This window comes from Impatiens glandulifera, chromosome 4 (genome assembly GCF_907164915.1).
Source record: "Impatiens glandulifera chromosome 4, dImpGla2.1, whole genome shotgun sequence".
Classification (NCBI taxonomy): domain Eukaryota; kingdom Viridiplantae; phylum Streptophyta; class Magnoliopsida; order Ericales; family Balsaminaceae; genus Impatiens; species Impatiens glandulifera.
The window spans coordinates 54,808,301-54,834,851 of NC_061865.1; the positions used below are offsets into that span (position 1 = coordinate 54,808,301).

Sequence of the window (26,551 nt, forward strand, 5' to 3'; positions counted from 1 at the left end):
TAATAAGTTATATTTAATTTTTTAATTTGCTTCACTTTTTTATTTTTTAATAAATCTACTTCTTAAACATATTTTCTTCACGAGCTTTGTGTTGTTTTGAGACTTAATTAAATATTATAATATATAATAAGTTATATTTTCTTGCATAGATCTTTTATAAACCTTAAATAAAATAGTTTTAACTTCATAAAAGTATGAAATTTTACGCACAGTCAAGATTATATTGTGTTATAATTACAAATTTTCAAGTAATGAAACTTAATTAATAAATTGTTTGGTGAAAAATGATGATACAATTAATGACTGAAAAATATAGGTGATTCTAATATGTTAAAAAATGGTGCAAAAATACGATAAAGAAAAATTAAATGTTGTTGGAGAATCTAAATAAGTATTTTAACTATTATTAGTGTTCTTCCTTTGTAATTTAGAATGAGCACATAAAATTTAGGTTTTTTTTGGCTAATATAATAAATTGTTCATCTCTCTTTGTTACCCCTCATTCTATATTAATTAAGTTTCAGGGTTAATTTATGAACTTAAGTGCTTTTTTAGGTAAATTTCACATAATTTGATAATTGTTTTTAAAATATGTTATTTAAATTTATTTTACTAAAATACACTTAAAAAATATTTAAGGAAAAAAAAGGAGACTTAATATGCATATTATTAAATCTTAAATACCCAAGATCAATCCAATTAAAATAGGAATATTAAAATATTTAAAGAATTAAAAAAGGAATATTTTTTTTTGTCTTAAAATATTTTAGTCAAAACCTTATTAAAATAGTAATAACATTCCAATTTTATTCATAAATATACTCCATTATATTTTTGTCCTTACAAATCTAAATTATTATAGTAGCTATGCATATTTCTTTTAAGAAATAGATCAAATCTAGTGAAAATATATTTAATAATAAGATACCAAAACCTATAATAAACAAACTAGAATTACTATATTACAATAAAATAAAAAGAGCACTCATTTTTCATTATAAAATATTATATTATATGGTTCAATGAAACAATTTCCTTGTAATAATGAATACAAATTTTATAGTTGTATTTAGTATTTGTAGAAAAGGAGCACAACCATTCAAATTTGAAACAATATTTTAGAGTAAAATTTGTCCGTCATCCCTAGTTTTCGTATAATAAAGTTGTCGTCTTTTGTTTTCCATTACAATAACCAATATTTTTACATTTATTTCTTTAAAAACAACACTATCTAATAGCAATTGCTATCGTAATCAAATTTTAAACCAAATACAATTTTTATTCAATTTTCATTATATATATTTATTTTATTATATAATTAAATATAAAACAAATAACATTAAAAATATTTATATTATAAAATCAATTACATAAATTAATAATTCAAATAAATAATATGCAAATTTTTTAAACATATAAATGTAAATTCACTTTATTTATATGAAAATCATGAATTTAAACTGATAGAATTTAAATAAAAAAAATGTAACAACCTTCATAAAATAAAAAAATAAACCCCAGCTTCAAATAATAATTAAAAAAAATCATATCCTATATCAAACCCAATTAATGAACAATTTTCATTTTTAATCCATTTGTAGATTAATATTAAACAACAAAACTTGTTTAAATGATTTTGTACCTCTACTAAATTCATACAACTTTGGACATGCCAAAATCATGTCAACAACACACTCTGTATCATCATCAACATAAGAACAAAAACAAACAAATAGTATCATGATTTAAAACTAAAACAACAAAAGGTTGATGAAATCTCATTTTCACTATTTATTATTTACACCAGAAATTGCACCACAATTACAGCATCAACTTCCTTCTTTCCAAGCACAACTACCATGGAAAACTTCCATCCATCTTCCTCCTGGGAAAGAACAACATTCAGTTCACCTTTTAGCAGCAAAATTATTTTCACAGATTCACAGCACCGCGAATATGGTATGGGCCACAGGAAAAACTCAAAAGAAACCTAATATCATTAATCGCACACTTTGAAGAAAAGGTTAAAACGTACCTATATCCAAAAATTTGGTTTGGGGAGATGACTAAGATGTTGTGTAATTAGCTAAAGATTAGGCCAATTAGGAAATGACAGAAATCTCTTCCATGGAATGTACAAAACCCATATTGAAATTAGTTTTGCTCATGACAAGTCGAAGGATCCTTGCCCTTCATTGATTGCATAAAGCAACTTCTTGTACATGATTTCCTACCATCAAACAAAACAATCAATTCGAAATATACACATTAATATCAATATATTCTAAGCAGATTGGCACAAGCTTCAGGTGTAGGTTCTGCCCATTTATATATAAGTAATTTACCTTGGTAGAATATGGAGGAAGCTTGAGATAGTTGGCACACGTCGTTACACTGGGCAAGTCATCATCTGCAGTTTCCAATGCTCCATTGCCACCACTGCTCAATGCATTTCCAGCCACGGATGAGTGCTGCGATAAATCATAAGAAAAAAACAAAAAAATAAATATGAAGACCCCAAATAATACAACAAAGTATTCTGAATCAAATAAGTCCATGTTTCCAAACCTTTCTGACGATTGTTAGTTTTGGGATCAGAACTGCCAGACCGCCAGGTGGAAGGCGTAACAAACTGACAGAAGGATCTTTGATGCTCTGGACTGAGCTCACCCATAATCTCCAGCAACTAAAATAACACAAAACCATAGAAATCAGATGATAGTACAAACTATTATTAACTCCTCAATCTAAATCAGAAGAAAATTTAGTAGGAGATACGTTAACAAGCAGTACTCTTCGCGGTATAACCATGATCAAATTTGATGTGTTCCACCAGTGTCTCGGCCTGCATAACAAGAAAATATATATACATCAATAAATCATGGGAAGCTGAACTATAGAATTCATTCTCTGAAAGAAGATCAAAATAAAAATTTTGCAACGATTGAAAGCATCACGCATTTCTTTTTAATGAAAAGTGACCTTTTTTGTAAAATACAAAATAAAAACAAATAAAGATTACCTTCCACAATTCTCTTTGTCCACAAAGAAGATAATCTAATTCATGGGGTTAAAAGATTTGTAGAGAAGAAATGTCGAAAACCTGATAATTCTCAACGTCCACAAACTTGAACTCAAAAGGAAACAAGAAAGGACATGATTTTGTCAACTGGGAACACCATGCTGGAAGAGTTCCACTGCACTGCACATCCTGGATTTATCGAGACAATAACTATTCATCAATGTTTGGACCCTCAATCTAGGAGAAAGCTGATTCAAACCATCTAAGACACGAAGAAGTGCTAAAATGTTGTAGGTAGAACTGCTCTTCTCAAGATCACAGGGAAGCTCCCCTTGCAAAATACTATCAAGTAATGACACACGATGAGGTGGCTCCGCATTGGAGGTTGAATTGACTTTGCTAGATTTAGATGCGCTTGGAGAATTAGATGTTCCAGCAGGACCCTTCTCATTTTGATTGTCAGCCCTCTGATACGTGATAGTGTGAACATCACTTCAAAAGCGACTTCCATCACTAGATATGAAGTCATTTCTGGTAAAGCGCTCATCATCACTCCAAATGGCCTGGTATATTGTCAGGTTATTATTGGGCTGCTTTCCACCTGCAGAGAAAATACCAGTCTGAGAGGGTCGTTTGAACCAAACAAAGGACGCCCTAATCTATCTCTTCCTCCTCTAATTCCTGAATTAAGCCCTGCACATCTTTGTAAGATTAAAACCCCTCGTATTAATAGAACTGTGCAATGAGAATTAAGGAGAGGAATCAAACATACAGTATATGTAGATGTGCTAAGTGATGCTTTTCAGCCTCCAGAATTACTCGTTGACATCAGTGAGCCCATGATTGCATAATCAAAACCTTATTAAAATAATTCTTTTGTCTTAAAATATTTCAGGCAAAACTTTGTTAAAATAGTCATATCAATCCAATTTTATTCATAAATATACTCCAATATATTTTTGTACTTACTAAAGTATTAAAGTAGCCAGACTATTTATTTAAAAGATTAAATCTAGTGAAAATGTTATATAATAATAGGATACATTCCAAAACCTGTATTAAACAAACTAGGACTATTATATTACAATAAAATAAAATGAGCAATCATTTTTCACACTATGAAATAATATTATGGTTCAACAAAACAATTTCTTTCTAATAATTACGGATTTTATATTTGTATCTAGTATTAGTAGTAAATTAGCACAACCATTCAAATTTGAATGGTGCATTTATTTATTTAAAAACGACAACATCTTATATCAATTGCTACAGTAATTCAATAGTGTTTTCCTCCTAATTGAACTCAAGATAAGTCACATGTTTTAATAATTTATTACCAATCATATCATGAATCAACCTTTTCAGAATTTACAAGACATTGTCTTACACTTTTTCTATGAGAATATTTTGAGTTGACAAGTAACTTGGTTTTGCCCTTTGTTTGTATGTCTCGATAGTCTCAAAATTTGTGCTTTCATTTTCTATGTTGAAACACGAGATATAAGGGAAATAATTTGCAATCATACGTGAAATAACAATAAAAGTCAAACAAAAAATAAACTCAATCACCGAAGAACACATAATTTTCACCCTATTCTTCGATGATTTTTATTTAACCGTGAAAGATCACGTGTTCTTCGGTGATTGTGTTTATTTTTTATCTAGTTTTTATTTTTATTTCACGCGTATGAGTGAAAATTATTTCCTTTATATTTTGTGTTACAACATAGAAAACGAATAAACAATTTTTTTGAGATTACCGAGGCATGCAAATAAAGAGAGAAATCAACGTACTTGTCGACTCAAAATATTTCCATGGAACAAGTGCAAGAAAATGTTTCTGATTAAGTTCCGTAAAGGTCTATTTACGAAATGGGTATGGAATAAAATTATTTAAAAGAGTGACAAACCGTGGGTTCAAATTCTGAGGAAAATATTATCAAATATTAGATTACCTGTACAATAATAAATAGAAAAATGTTGGTTATCGCCATGGGAAACAATAAAGTTTACTCTTAAAATCTAACATGGACAACCAAAAGACGGCGACTCTAATATGCGAGAACCATAAATGCACCAAAAAAATCTTTTATAATGCATTCTTACTCTAACTTGGCTCAAATTTCAAAGGCTGTCCCTTTTTCACGAAGACTACGTTAAATAAATTTCTATTACATTATTACATTGAAATTATTTGATTGAACCATATATAAATATTAGTATTTTGTTTTACAGATTATGAACGGATCCAATTATTAATTCATATTTCACTAGATTTGATCTTTGAGATATTTTGTTTTGTCATGGAGTGATTATCATATTTTATTAGACTTGAGGATCTTTCCATGATAAAACACACACAAGGAAGCTACCAATCAATGAAAAAGGGGAAACTATCAATACCAGCATCAAACAAAATGGAACTTGTATGCATTTGATACATAAAAGGAACAAAAGAAATACCTGGAGATATTTGTCACCTTCATTAAAGTTTGGATCATGTTTGAACTACTAAAGTACATCCAACTTTCCAATAATGGAAAGACACTTGTGGCGGACAGGGCTATTAACGCTAAAGCCATATATCTGTATTTCAGTCAAAAGAATGGATGAAATGAGGATTCCAAAAGTCTAACCTGAACCATAACAGGAAGAAGATCCACCCCAAATTGCTGCAATCAATTAATAACTTTTTTCGAGCTGAAATCTCAACAGTGTTTCCATCTGTGTCCTCCTGTTTACTAGACTTCCTTGAAGGAGATCCGCTGATCAATAGATTAGTGCTGGATGGAAGAGATATGGTTCCTTGAGATAGTGGCGGAAGAAGCTCATTCGCAAGGTTCACAATCTCAAAAATCTACCTAACACGTTAATTTCAGATTAAAACCCCTCATATTAATTGAATAGAACTGTGCAATGAAAATTAAGGAGAGGAATCAAACATATATACAGTATATGTAGAGTAGATGAGCTAAGTGATGCTTGTCCGCCTCCAGAATTACTCGTTGAAATCAGTGAGGCAGCTCGAGTAACCAGCCCATCCATGATTGCATAGCTCATCCAGCCTATCGGGCCAGGATGCAAATGCCTCAACAAATCAGAACCGCTAATCAAATCGCCGAAGAACGGCGATCAAACACCCATTTTTCCAGAATTCTTGTTCATCTGAAAACCCTAAGAATAAACAAATCCGATCAATCAACACAGAAATGAACACCAAGAAACCCCCCTGAAAAGGTTTAATAAATGATGAACCTTAGAATCAAAATGGAATTCAAAACTTCAACTCAAAATGAGAAACACAGCCTAGCTATAAATGAAAAATGAAACGGCTCGTCGATCGATCAAAGTAAAATAGTACAAGAGAGGAAGAGAGGAAGAGAGAAAACCTAAAACTTGTTTCTGTGAATTGAGCTCACATTCATTTTATTTATATAGAGAAAGATGAGATTCATTGGGCAAATCTTCTTATAAGGAATTATAATAATTATGAACAGATTTCTAATAAGTTTGGATTTCTTGAATTTAAAATATAATATTATTTTTAATTATAATTCCATTTTAAGTGTTTTTTCATTTATGGAAGTGGAACAAGAGAAATGATATATTTTTATATTTTCATTAGGACTGATTTTGCTTCATTATTCCATATGATTTTTGGTGGTGTTAGTTGAGAATTAATCATGACTTTTTAGGTTATAAGGGGTTTACTCTTCTTTTTTGTTGATCGATCTGTCTATAATTAAGAGTGACAGTTGTGTTGAAGTCATTCATGCCAGTCATCTTAGAGCTGAGTCAAAACAATGTTTACCAACTTTTCCATAATAATCTTGTACATAAATCGACGAATTTTAACATTTATAGTCATACAATATGTATCATTCAAAATATGATGATTTCTGAGATTCGTTCAGGAAACTGATGGGTCGATCGAAAAGTTAATCTTTATTCTCAAGAACTTTCGAGTTCGATAACATGTTGGTAACGTGAATATATTCTATTTTTTTTCTCATATCATATTTTTTTTTGTTAGGTTTAAGATGGTTCTTGTCATTTTTAATATATATGAAACCATTTTTAAAAAAATAGTGTTTTTGTTATTTTTTTTTCAATTTTTGTTAAATTTTAATAAGATTTTTTATAAGAATTGCTGTTTGTATACTTTTTATATCTTTATTTGTATTTAAAGTAATATAATGTATATCTTTCTCTAACATGTTAAAATAATTTTGTGTATATATATATAACATTTTTCATAATTTCTTGATTTTATTTAAATTTGTTAAGATTAATTTTTTTTATTAATTGGAAAACTAATAATAAAAGGATTCTCTAAATTTAAAATTATATTCACCAAATCCTTAAAAAAGGATCAATGACTTTATTTTATTTCTCTTTCTCTAAAATAATAATAAATAAATACAAGCATGAATAAATATAAAATAAGACATTTTTATGTTGGTGATTATTGAAATCTGGGAAATCTTTTGATAAAAATAAAATATAGACAAATTAAGACAAATTATGTTTATTTATTCTTAAATATAAAATATATATTTATTTTTATTTCATAATTATGACCACATCTTCCCACTTCAATGCTTAAATAATTAGCATATTCTTAATTTTATATATAAATAACAAAAAATAAATAAAAAGATTTTACATTAATCAAATATAGATAATCTCTTATGAAGTGTAAGAAAATCATATAATTAATCAAATATATTATATATCTAATACATATTCTTAATTTTATATATAAATAACAAAAAAAAATAAATAAAGTAATTTTACATTAATCAAATAGATAATCTCATATGATAGTGTAAGACATATAATTAATCAAATATATCGAATATATATATATATATGACAATTTAAGTTCACGACACAAAAGACAAGAGTTGTTAATCTTTATCCAATTCTTAATACAACCATAGTGAAATTGATGTAGACAATGTAGCATCGAATTAAACTCATCTCCATCATTATAATTTTTTAAGCAAATGGCGCACATATCTTTCTCCTTCCTATATGATGCCATTGATTTATTCTCATCCATGATCTTATCAATATCATATTCTAGACGGGTGCAAAACGAGAAGTAACACGTGCTTGGACACTCCCGTAAGATATTGTTAATTTTTTCACCAACTTTGTTCCTTCCATTTAACTGCACGTCTAACTCTCAAAGCCATTCTTGAACATACGCTGCAATCTCATGTCTTTGAATGTGCTCCAAATATGTCCAAACTCATGGGCTAATATCTTTCTCATCGATGATCATCAATTCTCTTTCGACTTCGACTGAACGACTTCATTCTTCCTTAATAGTTATTATACGAAGAGATAAGCTATATGTGGGTAGTTCGTTAATTTTGAAGGTGTTCTAGAACAGAAATTGAGGTTTATTTCTATACTAGTGATTGACTAATTAAATTATGGAGTTATTAGGGAAAAGTTTAGAAATAGGAATTAATTTTTTATTTAATATAACGTTCTTTTAATGATCAATTAAATTTTGGATATAATTATAAATATTTTTTCTTAAAAGTATATTTTTTCTTAAAAGTATATTTTTTCTATAAAGAATGTAGCAAATTATATTGAAATAATATTTTAATATTAAAATTAGTTTATATATATATATATTTATATTTATATATATGTTTCTATGTGATAGTCTATTTATCTAGCGTTCAACATTTCATTATAGATCTAAACACATTGATGTAAGATATCATTGGATACGGGATGCGTTAGATGAAAAGTTGTTGATTTTAGAAAAAGTGCATATAGAAGATAATGGCGCCGATATGATGACTAAGGCACTACCTCAAAGCAAGTTCAAGTTTGTTGTTCAACCGCTGGGTTGACAACATATTTCCCATAGTTATGAGGGGGGAGATTGTTGAGTTTTATTTGGGCTCCCAACTATAAAAATGCCCAATAGTGGTTCAAGTTCACTTTTAATTTATTAAGGGTATTATAATATTTTAAAGGGTTATGTTATAACCTAATTGCTATAGTATTTAAAGAGCGGCTGCCGTCATCAAGAAACAGAAGTCAAAAATTAAAAGAGAGGAAGAAAGAGAAAATCTTGTAGCAAATTTTCGCTTACAGCCACGCAGGTTCACCAAACTCACGATCGGAGATTCAAACGGAATTTTTCTGGGACTTAAAGGTTCTTCCTAATTTGAGTTTTTTATTTGACTTGTTTGGGACCAAATGTTATATCTTTTTTGTTATTCCCTTTTATCTTTCTGCGGTATTAAAAGGTTGTTATACCTTGTTTGTATTCCCGACTCTGATTATAGTGAAGTTTGAATTGAACGTAAAGTCCCATGGTTTTTACTCTTTGATTTGAGGAGGTTTTCCACGTACAAATATCGTGTGTGCATTGTGTTATTTATTTCGGTTTTTACTTGTGTTTTATCTGCTCCTAAGTTTTTCAATCAAGTAGGGAATAGAATATATGTTTTTCCCAATAATAATAAACAAACTAGGACTAGCTACTATATTACAATAAAATAAAAAGAGCAGTCATTTTTCACTATAGAATATTATATTATATGGTTCAATGAAACAATTTCCTTGTAATAATGAATACAAATTTTATACTTGTATCTAATCTAGTATTTGTAGAAAAGGAGCACAACCATTCAAATTTGAAACAATATTTTAGAGTAAAATTTGTCCACCATCCATAGTTTTCGTATAATAGAGTTGTCGTCTTTTGTTTTCCATTACAATAACCAATATTTTTACATATATTTCTTTAAATATTGCTACAGTAATCCAATATTTGATAATGTCTTCCTCAAAATTTGAACTCAAGTCTGTCACCCGTTTTAATAATTTATTTCTAACTTCTATCATGAATCCACCTTTCTAGAACTTACAAGACACATTGACTTGCACTTTTTTCATGAGAATATTTGAGTCGACAAGTAATGTGATTTTGTCCTTTATTTGTACCTCTCGATTATCTTAAAATTTGTATTTTCTCGTTTTCTATGTTACAACACAAAATATAAAGGAAATAATTTGCAATCATACGTGAAATAACAATAAAAATTAAACATAATTATCGAAGAACACATGATTTTCCACGTGTTCTTCGGCGATTGTATTTATTTTTTATTGGATTTTTATTATTATTGCATGCGTATGAGTGAAAATTATTTCCTTTATATTTTGTGTTACAACATAGAAAACGAAAAAACAAATTTTTTGAGTTTACCGAGACGAGCAAATAAATGGAAAAATCACTGTTCTTGTCGACTCAAAATATTCTCATGGAACAAGTGCAAGACAATGTTTTTGGTTAAGTTCCGTAAAGGTCTATTTACAATATGTATGGAATAATATTATTGAAAAGGGTGACAAAACCGTGGGTTCAAATTCTAAGGAAAACATTATCGAATATTAGTGTTATATGATGTTGACTTTACAATAATAAATGAAAAAATATTGGTTATCGCCATGACAAACAATAAAGTTTACTCTTACGATCTAACAATGGACAACCAAAAGACGACGACTCTTTTATGCGAGAACCATAAATGCACCAAAAAAATCTTTTATAATGCATTTTTACTCTAACTAACTTGCTCAAATTTCAAAGTCTCATGGTTCACGAAAACTAAATTAAATAAATTTCTTATTACATTATTACATTGAAATTATTTTATTGAACCAATTATATATTATTATTTCTTTTACACATTATGAACGTATCCTATTATTAATTCATATATCTTTACTAGATTTGATCTATGAAATATTTTGTTTTGTTATGGTGAGATTATTATATTTTATTAAAATTGATGATCTTTCCATGGTAAAACACACTCAAGAAGCTATCGATTAAGACTATCAATAACAGCATCAAACAAAAAGGAACATACTTTTAAAACGGAACAAAAGAAATACCTGAAGATATTTGTCACCTTCATTAAAGTTTGGATCATAATTTTGTATTCAAAATAAAAATGAGAAACAAAGTAAAATAAAAATGAAACGGTCGTCGAACAAAGTAAAATAGTACGAGAGAGAAAGAGAGAAAATCGAAATTATTTTCCCTCGAATTGAGCTCACATTCATCATATATAGAGAAAGATGAGATTAGGCTAATCTTCGTATTTAAAATAAAATAAAAATCTCAACGTTAAAAAGAATCATAATGATTATGAACAGAAACCTGATAAAAAGTTACTAAATTAAATGGATTTCTTAAATTAAAAAAAAAATATAAGATCATCTTTTTAATTATAATCTCATTTTAAATGTTTTTTCATTATAAATGTTTTTTCATTTGGAATTTGGTTGCACCTTGTACATTTGCGACAAATAAAGAATCAAACAAAGTTGATGAATTGAAAATTGGTGGTGATTTTATAATAATTCATTATGATTGATGTTATTAATTTAATAATGTATTTGTTTAGTATATGATTCATAATATTTTATATTGGTACTTTTTTTTAATGTTAAGTTATAGTTATATTTTAAAAGGCAAAATTTAATACTAAGGGACACCAGTCAGGACCATTCTCGATAAGCAAACTTTACCATAATTTTGGTATAAAAATGTCAAGAGAATAATTTTAGGGAATAACGCATCAAACTTGTTAAGATAATTTAGAATTATTGAAGATACGTAAAATTAAGGATGAGATTTGAGAATAATGGTTTATTCCTTAATTTTTTTTGTTGACATTTTTGTACCTCACAACAATCGATATGATTTGAGAATAACGTTTATCCCTAAATCATTCATTTCCACATTATCAATCACCCTCACAGTCGAGGCAACTGGTATGATTCTTGAATTTTTATTTTGGAAAACGACTTAATTTTTTTTTTATAAAAAATTAAAAAAGAAGAAAAAAACCGAAAATAGTTTATTTGCTTTAATCTAACAACCTAGAATAATCAAATGTTCGAAAAATCAAAGAAACAAGTCAAATAAATTACAAACAATCAAACACTTGATCTTTTATCTCATTTTGACTTTTTCGAGACTAGTGACTTTTTCATAAGGGATTCTCCATTTTTGACATAGGCTCCATTCTCGCTCACCCTCAGGAATTCCCCTACAAGTCTTTATAAGCGCTCCACAATCAAACACAATATCACTCCAAACATCGCTTACACTTCTACGAACTCTTTTAAATACTCGCGTGTTTCTTTCATCCCATAGATAGTAGACTATTGAAAGAAATTCGCACTTGAATACATTCGCTGGAAATTTATTGTCTTTCCCTTTGTTTAGGCCAATAACTTTGATATCCTCACACGCTCCCAGAAAGCTAAATAAACCCATAGTCGAGACAAATTCACTCCACACTAGCTTAGTAAATGGGCAGCCCCTAAGTAAGTGATAAATGGACTCCTCGTTCTCCTCGCATAATAGGCAGCTAACATCCGATATATCCATGTATCTTCGTATACGATCCCGTAAATTAAGTCTCACATGAAAAGCTTAACCAAAGAACGAAACCATGCCTCGGGATGACCTTCGAAGACCAAACAAGTGGAGCCCATCCAACAACCTGCCCTCTCTCTCGAATAACGTTCCAAACTTTGCTGGAAATAAGCTTTCCACTTTCCTCGGCTTCACATGAACATAGACCCTCTCTTAAAAATGAATGTTGTTGATATGTTAATGAACTCATTACACTTCCGGAACCCGTCTAAGGAGCGAAACCCATTGAATCTTTTTCATTCTAGCCATAATCATCATCAACCATCTATTTTGTTATAGCGATTTCATACATGAAAGGTCCCTTCTTTCGTTTTTATCAAACCATCTCATTAGTTCTTAAAGTCGAATTTTATCTCGTGTTTAGATTAGTTTTATTTGCTAACTAAAACTTAATAAATCGATATTGAGCCTAGTGTTTTTCGTTGTTGTGCTGAAATTTTTCAAATCGAGATTCAATTTGATATTGTTCTAACTATTTTGACCTTATTGTAGATGGTTAGTAGAAGAATTTTTTCCGACATTACTTATAAATTCTCAGACAAAGATAAATTTTCGGTATTCATTAATTGATTTGCTCGACTTGCTATTTTTTATCCCTTATTATTATTGATTTCAAATGAGTTCAAAATCACCCTTAAGAACTTTTGTGATTGATGATTGGTGGGTCATTTTCATTAGAAATTTAATGTTTATTTTGTTATTTTTTTAGTTGTTATTTTTTATTATTAAAATTAACATTTTATACGTAAATTCTTATTTGATTTAATAGTTACTTTAAACTTTTTCCTAAACGAACAATTGATTCTTCTTTTTATTAAACGAACATAAAATTTGAGATTACAAATTTGGAATGATTAAAGTGTAGAGAAAAGAAGAATGGAGGTTTATTGATATGTTAGTTATTGATTAATTATTTATGGAAAGGAGATTTTATGGAAAAGAATTAGATTTATATTTAATATGTTATTTTTTACTCTTAAATTAGATTTTGAATATAATTATATATTTATATATATCCTAATTTTATGAGGGCTGTACACAAATCTGATTGAAACAATATTTTAATAATAAAATTGGTTTATATATATAATTAATATCTTAATCTTGTAAATACATATCAATTTTATAAGATGTGATTAGTAGATGAATATGAGATGAGTTAAACTTTATATTTGGAAAAATATAATTTTAGAATAAGAGAGAAAAAATATATTTAATGATTATTTCTTGAGTTATATAAATTAGGTCTATAAACATTATATTTGATTTATAAAAAAGTTAATATAATTTAATAATAATATTATCAAAATTTATAATATTATAATAATATTTTATCAATATAATATATAAATTTGAATATATATATTTTTTAAGCATATAATAAAATATATATTTCTAAATTATTATATATTGATAATTTAGTATATATATATATATAGTTAAAATTAAAAGATATTGTTTATAACTTGAGTCACTTTTAAATATAAAAATAATTAAATCTAAATTATTATAATGATAAATACAATATATTCCTCCAATGATTAGAAAGTATAGAAAGACTTTAGGATACTTGGTTTCAAAGAACAATTTCTAATATTTTATTCTCAATATTTCACCCAACATAATTATTCGAAAAGAATGAATACATTATATATATATTTGGAAGTTAAATTGAAATTTATAGAAATTATGTATATATATATATATATATTATTTATTTGAAAAAGATTCCGCATATAAAATATTACTTTGAATCAAATAATTTCTTCCTCTATAAAAAGAAGCAAGTTCTCATCTCTTTCATACAAAAACTTACGATCTTATTCAACAACTTGGAGTAAAGTTTTCAGCCAAATAAACCAATTTATCAGGAGAAGTATTTCACACAAGGAGGTAAGTGTATGATTGTTTGTTTGTTTGGAAATATATATTATAATTATTATAAAATTTCAAAATTACTAATCATAATTTTAGATTATTAAAATTTTTTATTCATTATTCTAATTTTATTTGTATTTTTTTTCTTCTCAATCACAGATCAAGAAGTCATGACTAGTTTAAATGATACAACTTTTTATGTGTTGGCATGGGAGATTTTTACACGGTTGACTGCAAAATCTATCTTCAAGTTGGCAATAACTTCCAAACAATGCTTGAATTTTATGGAAGAAATACCATTTCGTAAACGACAAGTACAAAATATGATACTAAAGGATGATTGCGAATTTTTTATCCAAGCAAACATTGTACTGCACTTTGACAACGAGAACATAATAAAGCTTTTGTCTCTTACAGACCAACAATTAAGCCCGGTTATTCAACCACAATCTATGGAGTTTTTGAGAGATGTCCAACTAGTCGTATCGAGCGGCGGTCTTCTTTTTTGTAGAACTTCCCAAACAAGACACGATTCGGTCGAACCTTTTGTGATAATTAATCCGGCCACTGGAATGAAGACCGAAGTATCTGCACCTTCTGGTTTGTCAAAAGGCGAAAGAGATAATTGCTTAAAGGTTATATTCAATTATAATAAAAATGGCGATCCTTTTCTTATGATTATTATGGAAGATAATGATGATTGGAATCCAATATATAAATGCATGGTATACTCACTCGAAGAGAAGGAGTGGAGAGAGAAGAGTCAACGGCGTATCGATATTGGAGGAAGAAATTTAACAGTGGAAAATCACGTGTTCTTCGATGATTGTGTTTATTTTTTGTCCGACTTTTATTGTTATTTCACGCGTATGAGTGGAAATTATTTCCCTTATATCATGTGTTATAATGTAGAAAACGAAAAAACACAAATTATAAGATTACCCCGGCGTGCAAATAAAGGGCGGAACCACAAAACTTGTCAACTCAAAATCTTCCCATGGAACAAATGCAAAACGATGTGTCTTGTTAAGTTTCGTAAAGGCTTATTCACGATATGGGTATGGAATAAAATGATTAAAAAGGGTGAAAAACCGTGGATTCAAATTTTGAAGAAGACACTCTCGGATCTTGGATTATTGGAGCATGTGCTATCTAATGTTGCCGGTTTTAAAGTAATAAATGGAAATTCGTTGGTTATTGTAATGGAAAACAAAAAAGTTTACTCTTACAATCTAGTGAGTGATGGTGACAATCTTAAAATGGAAAAACAGACAGCAACTCTAATATGTGAGAACCATCAATGCCCGGGTCGAAATTTTACAATGTATTCGTACTCTAATACCTTGGGTCAAATTCCAAAGGGGGTTCCCATTTTCTGCTAAGGCTAAGTTAGATAAATTTTTACTGATTATTAGATTAAAATTATTTTGTATTAAGCCATATATATTAGTTTGTAAAAGTTGTTGATCATTTCTTATTAATTTGTTGAATATAATTTTAAATTTAGAATGGTTTATAGATTTTTTATTATTAGTTTAATAAAGTATTCTTTTATATAAAATCTAGAAATTACGAAAAATTAGGTTAGAACCGTTTAAATTTTAAACTAAATATAAAATTTTTGATTTAATTTTCATTATATATATATATATATATATATATATATTATTGATTTTCATTATATATATTTATTTTATTAAATAATTAAATATAAAAAAAATTAAAAATAACAAACAAATAACATTAAAAATATTTATATTATAAAATCGATTTCATATATTAATAATTCAAATAAATAATATGCATATTTTTTAAATATATAAATGTAAATTCACATTATTTATATGAAATTAATGAATTTAAAAAGATAAAATTTAAATAAAAAAATGTAACAACCTTAATCAAATAAAGAAATAAACCCCAGTTGAAATAATAATTAGAAAAATCATATCCTATATCAAACCCAATTAATGAGCAATTTTCATTTTTAATCCATTTGTAGATTAATATTAAACAACAAAACTTGTTTAAATGATTTTGTAACTCTACTAAATTCATAAAACATTGGACATGCCAAAATCATGTCATCAACACACTTTGTATCATCATCAACCTAAGAAAAAAAACAAACAAATAGTATCATGATTTAAAACTAAAATAAAAAGTTGATGAAATCTCATTTTCACTATTTATTATTTACACCAGAAATTGCACCACAATTACAGCATCAACTTCCTTCTTTCCAAGCCCTACTACCATGGAAAACTTCCATCCATCTTCCAACTGGGAAAGAACAACATTCAGTTCACCTTTTAGCAGCAAAATTATTCCTGGGAAAGAACAACATTCAGTTCACCTTTTAGCAGCAAAATTATTTTCACAGATTCACAGCACCGCAAATATGGTATGGGCCACGGGAAAAACTCAAAAGAAACCTAATATCATTAATCGCACACTTTGAAGAAAAGGTAAATACGTACCTATATCCATCATTTTGGTTTGGGGAGATGACTAAGATGTTGTGTAATTAGCTAAAGATTAGGCCAATTAGGAAATGACAGAAATCTCTTCCATGGAATGTACAAAACCCATATTGAAATTAGTTTTGCTCATGACAAGTCGAAGGATCCTTGCCCTTCATTGATTGCATAAAGCAACTTCTTGTACATGATTTCCTACCATCAAACAAAACAATCAATTCGAAATATACACATTAATATCTAAGCAGATTGGCACAAACTTCAGGTGTAGGTTCTGCCCATTTATATACAAGTAATTTACCTTGGTAGAATATGGAGGAAGCTTGAGATAGTTGGCACACGTCATTACACTGGGCAAGTCATCATCTGCAGTTTCCGATGCTCCGTTGCCACTGCTGGTCAATGCATTTCCAGCCACGGATGAGTGCTGCGATAAATCATAAGAAAAAAACAAAAAAAAAATATGAAGACCCCAAATAATACAACAAAGTATTCTGAATCAAATAAGTCCATGTTTCCAAACCTTTCTGACAATTGTTAGTTTGGGGCTCAGAACTGCCAGACCGCCAGGTGGAAGGCGAGGTGCACCAGTAACAAACTGACAGAAGGATCTTTGATGCTCTGGAGTGAACTCACCCATAATCTCCAGCAACTAAAATAACATAAAACCATAGAAATCAGATGATAGTACAAACTATTATTAACTCCTCAATCTAAATCAGAAGAAAATTTAGTAGGAAATACGTTAACAATCGCAGGGCTCTTCGCGGTATAACCATGATCAAATTTGATGTGTTCCACCAGTGTCTCGGCCTGCATAATAAGAGAATATATATACATCAATAAATCATGGAAGCTTTACTATAGAATTCATTCTCTGAAAGAAGATCAAAATAAAAATTTTGCAACGATTGAAAGCATCGTGCGTTTCTTTTTAATGAAAAGTGACCTTTTTTAAAATAAAAAATAAAAATAAATAAAGATTACCTTCCACAATTCTCTGCGTCCACAAAGAAGATAATCTAATTCATGGGGTGAAAAGATTTGTAGAGAAGAAATGTCAAAAACCTGATAATTACAACATAGAAGTTAATAAAAATTGTCAGATTCTAGCACTACAAAACAATTCAAATGGACCTATTATCAAGATATATAAAATAGTAAACACAGAAGTTACTCACTTGATTGAATCCAGCTCTAAATGCTTCCATTTGCATTGTTATCCCTGTCTTTACGGTGGCATCAACAACTAAGGATATGTATTCCTCCAAACTATCAATGTCCACCTGGCATACATACAATATTGAATTAGTAGCATCATCAAGACTCAAGTGATCAATAAAAGTACAAGTTCGAAACAGTTTTCAAAGAGAGATTGATCAATTACAGTTTCTTCTCCAGATTTCAGGACATAGTCTGAATGGCCAGGAAGGGTGAAATCCAAACAAAGATCCTCTACGGGAACCCCACGAAAATGTAAGCTCATAGTATCTTCATTAGTTAGACTGCTAGAAGATTCCAAAAGATGTTTTCTGGATACTAGGGTTTGCAATTCTTGTAGATTTCTCCCCAGTTCAGCATCAAAAGAAAGAATATCGTACAATTCAAGGTCCTGTAGAGGGACCAAGAAAGTAGTTACAAGCATATTATTTTCTACTAATGTTCAAATCATAACAGAAACCAAGTTTTATTGGTCGTCATGCTCAAAATTATTATAAAAAAAAGGAATGTATTTTTTTTTACAGTGGGGATTCAAAATAGCATCTGAAAATCTATTTCAATCTGATAATCTTGTAAGCTTTTATTCTACAACTCATTATTTAGATAACTAAATTGTTAAAAACAGATTATGACATGGAGGTGCTAGGGACTAGGGTAACATGTTTAAATGGAAAACTTGAATACCTGCCCGAGGACAAGCTTATAAAAAGCTGTTGAGAATGAAAGATCTAAAAGTCTCCCATCCTGAAGAGCTTTAGCCATCACACGACCTAGCAATCTAAAATGCTCAACCACCTTTGAAAATTGGCTTCCATCAGATGTATTAGAATTTGGTGCCCAAGGACGAGGGAACAAGCCAAGTGGAGAGTGAGCAATATCTGTAACTTCCATTGTAGGAGGTTTATTAGGTTGAAAACTTGACCTCCACATTCCAAGTGAAGCTTTTTGTAAATCATGACTCAAAAGGGTGTAAAATTCCAAAGTAGGACCCAATCCTGTACCAACTTCACCAAAATACTCTACCTCCAAAACAGTCTTTTGGCTCGAATATAGCTCCATAACCTTTGCAGCAGAATCCAGAATACGGTTACGAGATACACGAACTTTCTGGCGCTGCAACCTACCAACTCTCACCTCCCTTTCATTGGATGATCCATGACCATCCGCACCCTGCTGCTGCAAACGATGTAGCGCTCTCGATAATCCAAAAGCAGTTGAATATAAGTACTGACGCCGAATCTCAAAAGGAAACAAGAAAGGACATGATTTTGTCAGCTGGGAACACCATGCTGGAAGACTTCCACTACAAAGTGCAAGAGCATCCTGGATTTGACGAGACAACTTTGGGGTAAGCTTACTGTTAATGAATTCCTCTCCAGGGACTCTAACCCCAGTCACACCAAGAATATCAAGGTTAGATATTTTTCCTTCAGAATAACTATCCATTAATGCTTGGACCCTCAATCTAGGAGAAAGCTGATTCAAACCTTCTAAGACACGAAGAAGTGCTAAAATGTTGTAGGTAGAATTGCTCTTCTCAAGATCACAAGGAAGCTCCCCTTGCAAAATACTATCAAGTAATGACACACGATGAGGTGGCTCCGCATTGGAGTTTGAATTGATTTTGCTAGATTTAGATGCGCTTGGAGAATTAGATGTTCCAGCAGGACCTTTCTCATTTTGATTGTCAGCCCTCTGATACGTGATAGTGTAAACATCACTCCAAAAGCGACTTCCATCACTAGATATGAAGTCATTGCTGGTAAAGCGCTCGTCATCAGTCTCATCCACAACAAGCTGACGTTGAATGGCCTGGTATATTGTCAGGTTCTTATTGAGCTGCTTTCCACCTGCAGAGAATACCAATCTGGGAGGATCGTTTGAACCAACCAAAGGACGCCCTAATCTATCCCTTCCTCCTCTAATTCCTCTACCATTTGCAGATGCAAGCCCGGCCATGGCAGCAGCAGCAAATGACATTGCACCCCTTGAACCAAAGGAGGTACTACTCCTAAACTCAGTAGAATCGAAATCCTTAACCGCACCAACTCTACTACTGGAACCAGGAGCAGGGTTGGTCTTGCTATCACTTGTCACAGGAACAGTTGAATTTTCCTCAATTGGGTCCCCGAGTTTAACATCATGTACTCTGTCAGGCATGCATAGAGGGAGGGAATCGTCAAGTAGTACCTGAAATTGATGATAACAGCATCAGACTATAAACAATAAGCCAGTCCTGCTAAGTGACTGGTCAATCAATTCATTCTTTCCATTTCTTTTTCCATGCAAGAATAGATGTCTGTTCATTTCTATTACGATCCATTAATCCACATGGGAATTCTTTATCAACAGAGAGCAAATAATATTACATGAAAAAGAAAATACTAACACCAAGTTCCTCATGGGCATATTGAGAATAATGTAAAATTTGGTTCAAATATGTTCCTTGAAGCACTAAAGTCTTATCAGATGAATATTGCAAAATCAAGCCACTTCAATAATTTAGTTCACAATGACTAAGAATCCGTTAGCCAGAGAAATGCAGTTCAAAAATAAATGCATAATGCAATACATTGACATACATCATCTTGGTCATCATCTTCATCATCCGAGATTTCATCATCTTCAATCACCAGGGCATCATCCATGTCAATGGGAGACACATCTGGCTCATCATCCTGCATATCAGGCCAAACCAGGTAAGCATATTGTTAGAATGAAACATCAGATGAGTCAAATGATCAGGTCTTCTAATACTTCTAAATAAACTTCTCAAAAGTATTTTTATCTATACAACAATAAAGGCAGCACTGATCATGTTCTATCAAGACCACCACAGTATAAAAAAAACGAAGAAATGCTAAATCTTGCAACAAAATATCCATATATTTTCCCAATAAGTCACCCTTTTGAAGTAGTGTCCAGCTTAGCATTTTCAAGATCTCACTCCAATGAGAAGCAGTTTTGATTTGCGTGGTGAAATCCAAACAGTCCCTTTTAGGTGCATGCATCCATGATAATGAAACTTAGGAATAAAAAATTAGGTAAATACTCAATCCAACTTATCCTTAGCAGGGTAGCTATGATAATCTAGAAGTTGTTCTAGACATTGAGAACGTTGAACTTTAGGAAAGCCATTGTGATGAAGGAAGTAGGACAATCTTAAGTGGATCTTTAGAAGTGAAAAGGACCAACACATGGTAATGTAAAAAGCTCCAACCAATAGATTCCTAGGACAATTCTTAGTGCAGAAAAAACAACCAGAGCATACAACAAAATTTACAATGATATCATCTCCATGTCAGAATCACACTGCAAAACCATATTGTCTCTATATTGATGATTATGTTAAAATGGAAATGGGTATTTCCAAGATGAAAACTCCACAGAATTAAAATCAACAAGTCCATGAAATTGTTCATGTACATAGAGTTAAAGAAAGCATACTTCAGAAGTTGTATCACCACTTGTATGCTTCATTTGTATGTCTCTATCAAGAGCTGCTCTTCTACGGGCATTTCTGGTTTGAGGCCCTTTTGGATCCTCTGAGGCTGGCTTTAGGACAGCTTTACCCTTCCCTTTTGATGAACCAGCTTTTTTCTCTTGTGATAAATCCATTTTTGTTGTTTCTCCAATATTGACAGAGGTTCTGGATCGACTGGAATGACGACGACCATCAGAAGAGGGATTCGAAGCACTAGCCCCTGTAGGTGTACTCTTTGATTCAGATTTATTTGCAGAGAGTGAAGGGTTTTGACTGGAATCGTTACGTTGTACACGAGGCCAAAGAAAATCTTCTACAGCTGCAAGACTTGCTAATGGATCAATAAGTACCACATTGGAAGAATAATCACGGAGTAATTTTTCTCCTTGGGCCCTGCAAAGACGCAACTTAAATGGCTGTGCTAAGGAACTTAAACCAGAAGAAGGTCGCGCACTTCCACCAGAGGATCGTGTAGAGTGACTAAGCACAACTGGAAATCTTTCCAGTGAGGCCAACGCATTCTGAAGCTTCTGAACTAAGACACTCATAGGTGCCAATCTCCCCTCATCAAGACTGGTTGGTAGAGAAATGGTGATAAATGCCTTGTATCTCTGTATAACTTGTTGGCGAAGCACGGAAAGGTTAGCTTCTGAAATCCTGTCCTTGGAGAAATATCCACAAGAAAAATAGTTCAGTAATGCTGTTACAACACCACTACCAATAAATTCAAAAGTCGAGACACCATCCCCTTTGCTCAACTCCGACAACATTTCAGACACCACAACAATCAAGTTCTCCTCTTTAATAGAAGGAATATCAGATAAGCTGCTAGACACAAAAGCTTTAGATTTCCCTTTTGATTTACTTCTTTGATCGTCAACACCAGAGCTTAACTTCAAGCAAAGATTCTTCAGATGCACAAGATCATCTGTAATCCCAACTTCACTGGAACCAGGGGCTGAAGGGAAATACTTATCCTTGAAAGCTTTGGCAGATGCACTTACTGTCACCCGCATACTCAAATTGCCAGTTGGATGTTCTACTGAATTAGGAGGTGAACCAACAGTGGAAACTGGAATTTTGGAATCATCAGTACCATGCAAATCTGGTTTTGAGCGCTGGGATCGCCTAGAGCGTGATGCTGTTTTAGAAACAGAATCACTATCCTTCTCTGCAGGAGAGGCAATTGTGCTACCACCTAATATAAGGATATCTACAGCATGAATGACACCCTCTCTCACAAACATCTTAGTAAAAGTTCCAGGAAGTTTTCCCATCAAAATGTCAGCTATTTGAAGAGCAGGAATCAAGACTTGAGGATCTTTCCATGCTAAAACACCCGCAAGGAAGCTACCAGTCAATGAAAAAGGGGCAACTATCAATACCAGCATCAAACAAAAAGGATCTTGTATGCATCTGATGCATAAAAGGAACAAAAGAAATACCTGGAGATATTTGTCACCTTCATTAAAGTTTGGATCATGTCTGAACTACTAAAGTACATCAACTTTCCAATAATGGAAAGACACCTGTGGCGGACAGGGCTATTAACGCTAGAGCCATATATCTGTATTACAGTCAATAATGTTATTATATGACGGATTCAGTCAAAAGAATGGATGAAATGAGAATTCCAAAAGGCTAACCTGAACCATAACCGGAAGAAGATCCACCCCAAATTGCTGCAGAAGCTCCGGCTGATCATTTAATAACTTTTCTCGAGCTGAAATCTCAACAGTGCTTCCATTTGTGTCCTCCTGTTTACTAGACTTCCTTGAAAGAGATCCTTTGGTCAATAGATTAGTGCTGGATGGAAGAGATATGGTTCCTTGAGGAAGTGGCGGAAGAAGCTCATTCGCAAGGTTCACAATCTCACAAATCTAGATAACGCGTTAATTTTCAGATGAACATTACAGATTACCGAGAATCATATGACTAGAAACAAGAAAAGCATCTACATTTATTATGAAATAAACAGAAAATATGAAAATAAAATGGAATAATAGATGTGAAGTTAAAACTAAACAGATAAAGGATCAACAAAACTGATTCAGTTAATAGAATGACATAAGTAGTCCATACTACAGATTGACATTACAATATTACTTCAGAATTATATGATATTTATTTCCCGTTTCATTATACTGAAACAGTCTGAAAAGAAGCAAGAGAGCTATAACCAGATGGTTGGTTTAGGTATGCAGAAAACACATTTTATTACGCAGTGAAAACTGATGAGCAATCACTAAGTTAAATATAATACGAAATACCACAGCCCAATCGAACACTTTGCCTTTGAAAAGCACTTTGAATTTTTCTCGCACGCAGATCACAATTACAAAGCAAAAACTAAATGCTATTATACATATAAAAGATGACGCCACAGGTCCAACATCTTCAAATCTAAGCAAGTAAGCATACATGTTAAGTAAAATGAAATAAAGAACATGAACCACCTACCTGCTCTGGTGGCCTACTCAAAGCAGGAGAAATGGACATATTAGCAACCATCCCTGAACCTGATAATATATCTTTAAGGATGCCACTAATTCCAAGGAGCAGTAAAGATTTTGCCCCCAAAGGCGAGCCACTAGCACATGTGGAAATCAACCGAATTAAGCCCTGAACATCTTTGTAAGATTAAAACCCCTCGTATTAATAAAACTGTGCAATGAGAATTAAGGAGAGGAATCAAACATACAGTGTATGTAGATGAGCTAAGTGATGCTTGTCCACCTCCAGAATTACTTGTTGAAATCAGTGAGGCAGCTTGAGTAACCAGACCATGATTGCATAGCTCATCCAGCCTATCAGGACAGGATGCAAATGCCTCAACAATTCGAGTCAAGCAGATTGAAGCATGCTCTAGCACCTATAAATTGAGCAGCAAACAAATATGTTTCAAAGAGAATCTTAAAACGTAGCCAAACAATATAAATTTGAACTATTGCCTTAAAACAAGAAAAAAACCTTTGCATCATGATATTGAAGGAGATTTGTCAGCAATGGAACAGCTTCCATCACAAAGTCAGCAGCATCTGAAGGGAGTTTTTTACACATATTCGCTGCAGTAGACAATGCTACACGCTAGAACATGAAACATATAATTTCATAATCAAATTAGTATAATATGATAATATGAAAACTTGGCAAAAAAAATTATATCCACCTTAAGAATAGGATTTAAACCTACCTGGACACCAGTAGAGAAGAAATCAAGATATGAAAGCACAGCCATGAGAGCACCAGCTCTTAAACAAGCAGTTGGATGCTCCTGTGAAATCTTCTTCAATGCTTGCAGTGACTGTTGAGTTGCAAACACAATGTAATAAGAGATATTGATAGTAATGTTATGATCTTCATAGTTCATTTCATTACTTTTCTGTTTAGAAAATGTGTTCACAATACTCAGGAACTCAATAAATGGGTTAGGTCTTCTAGTTTTCAGGAACATATACATACTTGCTAATTAATATTCTCACTTAATCCTCTAAATTTGGGTAATGCTCTATTATATTCTGTATAAAATTTGTTCGTTTTCAGCAACAACTGAGAAAAAATAAGAATAAAGAGTTATGATTCAAATATTCTCTCAGAAATAACCTGTTCAGCCAAGTCCATATACTCGATCGTCAGCAACCGAGCCACTAAACAAGATACTGCACCATAATGCACAACTGCCGCGCATGAAGATGGAAGCACGTCGCAGAGATGAGTTAATGCTCGTGCAGCTAGAAGCATGATGTCCGGATTACTCTCATGGTTAAGAAGCCCAACAAGGACTGGTACAAAGGAATCCACAGAAAATGAACTGAGTGACTCTTCAGTCCCAATGGAAAGCATCTCACAGAGCTGGGTCAATGCCTCCACTTGCTTTCCTTCCTCTCCATCACTCCTCAGCCCAGATAAAATCTTCTTAAGCCTCCCATTCTGTTGAGAGGATGAAGCAATGGCTGATGGAGGAAAAAAATCATCTAATCCAGCACCCAACTTTCTTAGGAGACCTTGAAGGGCACTGTTTGCAGAAGTCAAGTTCTGGTGCAATAAGCCAGCAGCTCCTTCACTGTCGTTATCATCTTCATCCGCACCAGCCTCCATCTCCAGTATGTTCCTTTCAATCTCCCTTTCTCTTTCTCTATCCCTAACCCTAACTTCATGCTCTTTCTCCTTCCCTTTCTCCGCAGGGTTGTTCCTTCCTCTTCTCCCTCCGCGGTTTCCAGAACCCGAAGGTTCATTTGTCGAATCCATTTTAGTAGATGAAACAGATAGCTCTTTCGACCTACCACCACGAGACCTAGTTGAGATTGATCGACCTCGATCGGATGTAGTGACAGTGACAGCAACCTTGGACGTTGTAGATACAGCTAGTGAAGGTGTAGCAGCAGCAGCAGCAGCAGCGGCGGCAGAAGTACGAGCTCGTTTACTAGAACGGGTAACAGGAGAGGAAGAAGGGGCCGATGAGGTAGCCTCCGCCCGCTTCCGACTCCGAGTTTCCATAAAAAACCTCAACCCCACTCAGAACCGCTAATCAACTCGCCGATGAACGGCGATCAAACAATCGTTTTTCCACAATTACTGTTCATCTGAAAATCCTAAGAATAAACAAATCCGATCAATCAACACAGAAATGAACACCAAGAAACTCTGAAATGGTTAAATGAAGAACCTTAGAATCAAAATGGAATTCGAAACTTCAACCCAAAATGAGAAAACACCGCCGATCGATCGAGGTGGATGGCTTTGCAGATCCTATCAATGAAAATGAAACGGGTCGTCAGAGTAATCGGATTTAGACAGGCAGGAGAAGGGGCAGAGTAAAATAGTACGAGAGAGAAAGAGAGAAAACCTAGAACTTGTTTTTGTTTCTTTGGTCTGTGAATTATTTTCCCTTGAATTGAGCTCACATTCATTTTATCTAGAGAAACATGAAAATGGGCTAATCTTAGTATTAGCATTGAAAATAAAATAAA

At 31.9% G+C, this 26,551-nt stretch overlaps 1 protein-coding gene and 1 long non-coding RNA gene across 7 annotated transcripts; both read right to left on the reverse strand.

Moving 5' to 3' along the window:
- Nucleotides 1–1,611: 1,611 nt before the first annotated feature.
- On the reverse strand, nucleotides 1,612–26,450 carry LOC124936171 (E3 ubiquitin-protein ligase UPL3-like). 6 transcript variants are annotated; one of them, XM_047476637.1, is made up of 19 exons: nucleotides 26,248–26,450; nucleotides 25,185–26,164; nucleotides 24,775–24,885; nucleotides 24,552–24,668; nucleotides 24,283–24,453; nucleotides 24,042–24,203; nucleotides 23,228–23,461; nucleotides 23,027–23,148; nucleotides 21,545–22,931; nucleotides 20,680–20,775; nucleotides 18,782–20,287; nucleotides 18,264–18,488; nucleotides 18,058–18,162; nucleotides 17,864–17,944; nucleotides 17,621–17,689; nucleotides 17,400–17,528; nucleotides 17,178–17,303; nucleotides 16,877–17,071; nucleotides 1,612–1,885 (listed from the first exon to the last, which is right to left on the reverse strand). In XM_047476637.1, the coding sequence occupies exons 2-18, from the start codon at nucleotides 26,076–26,078 to the stop codon at nucleotides 17,006–17,008; spliced, it is 5,601 nt and encodes a 1,866-aa protein (XP_047332593.1). In that variant the 5' UTR covers nucleotides 26,079–26,164; nucleotides 26,248–26,450; the 3' UTR covers nucleotides 1,612–1,885; nucleotides 16,877–17,005. The 6 variants fall into 6 exon arrangements, with proteins under 6 accessions (XP_047332593.1, XP_047332591.1, XP_047332597.1 ...); XM_047476635.1 differs by having other exon boundaries at nucleotides 25,185–26,173; XM_047476636.1 differs by lacking the exon at nucleotides 1,612–1,885 and adding an exon at nucleotides 16,409–16,679 and having other exon boundaries at nucleotides 25,185–26,173.
- Nucleotides 16,409–16,863, reverse strand: LOC124936174. Its single transcript, XR_007099095.1, has 2 exons — nucleotides 16,753–16,863; nucleotides 16,409–16,705 (listed from the first exon to the last, which is right to left on the reverse strand). It is a non-coding gene; the product is annotated as an uncharacterized LOC124936174 (long non-coding RNA).
- Nucleotides 26,451–26,551: the final 101 nt, after the last annotated feature.

Coding starts and splice junctions, on each gene's coding strand:
- LOC124936171 (XM_047476637.1), bottom strand. CDS start 26,078: ATGGAAACTCGGAGTCGGAAGCGGGCGGAGGCTACCTCATCGGCCCCT. Junction 24,669..24,774: donor TCTTCTCTACTGGTGTCCAG/GTAGGTTTAAAT, acceptor TTCATGTTCTAG/CGTGTAGCATTGTCTACTGC. Junction 22,932..23,026: donor AAGGTGACAAATATCTCCAG/GTATTTCTTTTG, acceptor ATTGACTGGTAG/CTTCCTTGCGGGTGTTTTAG.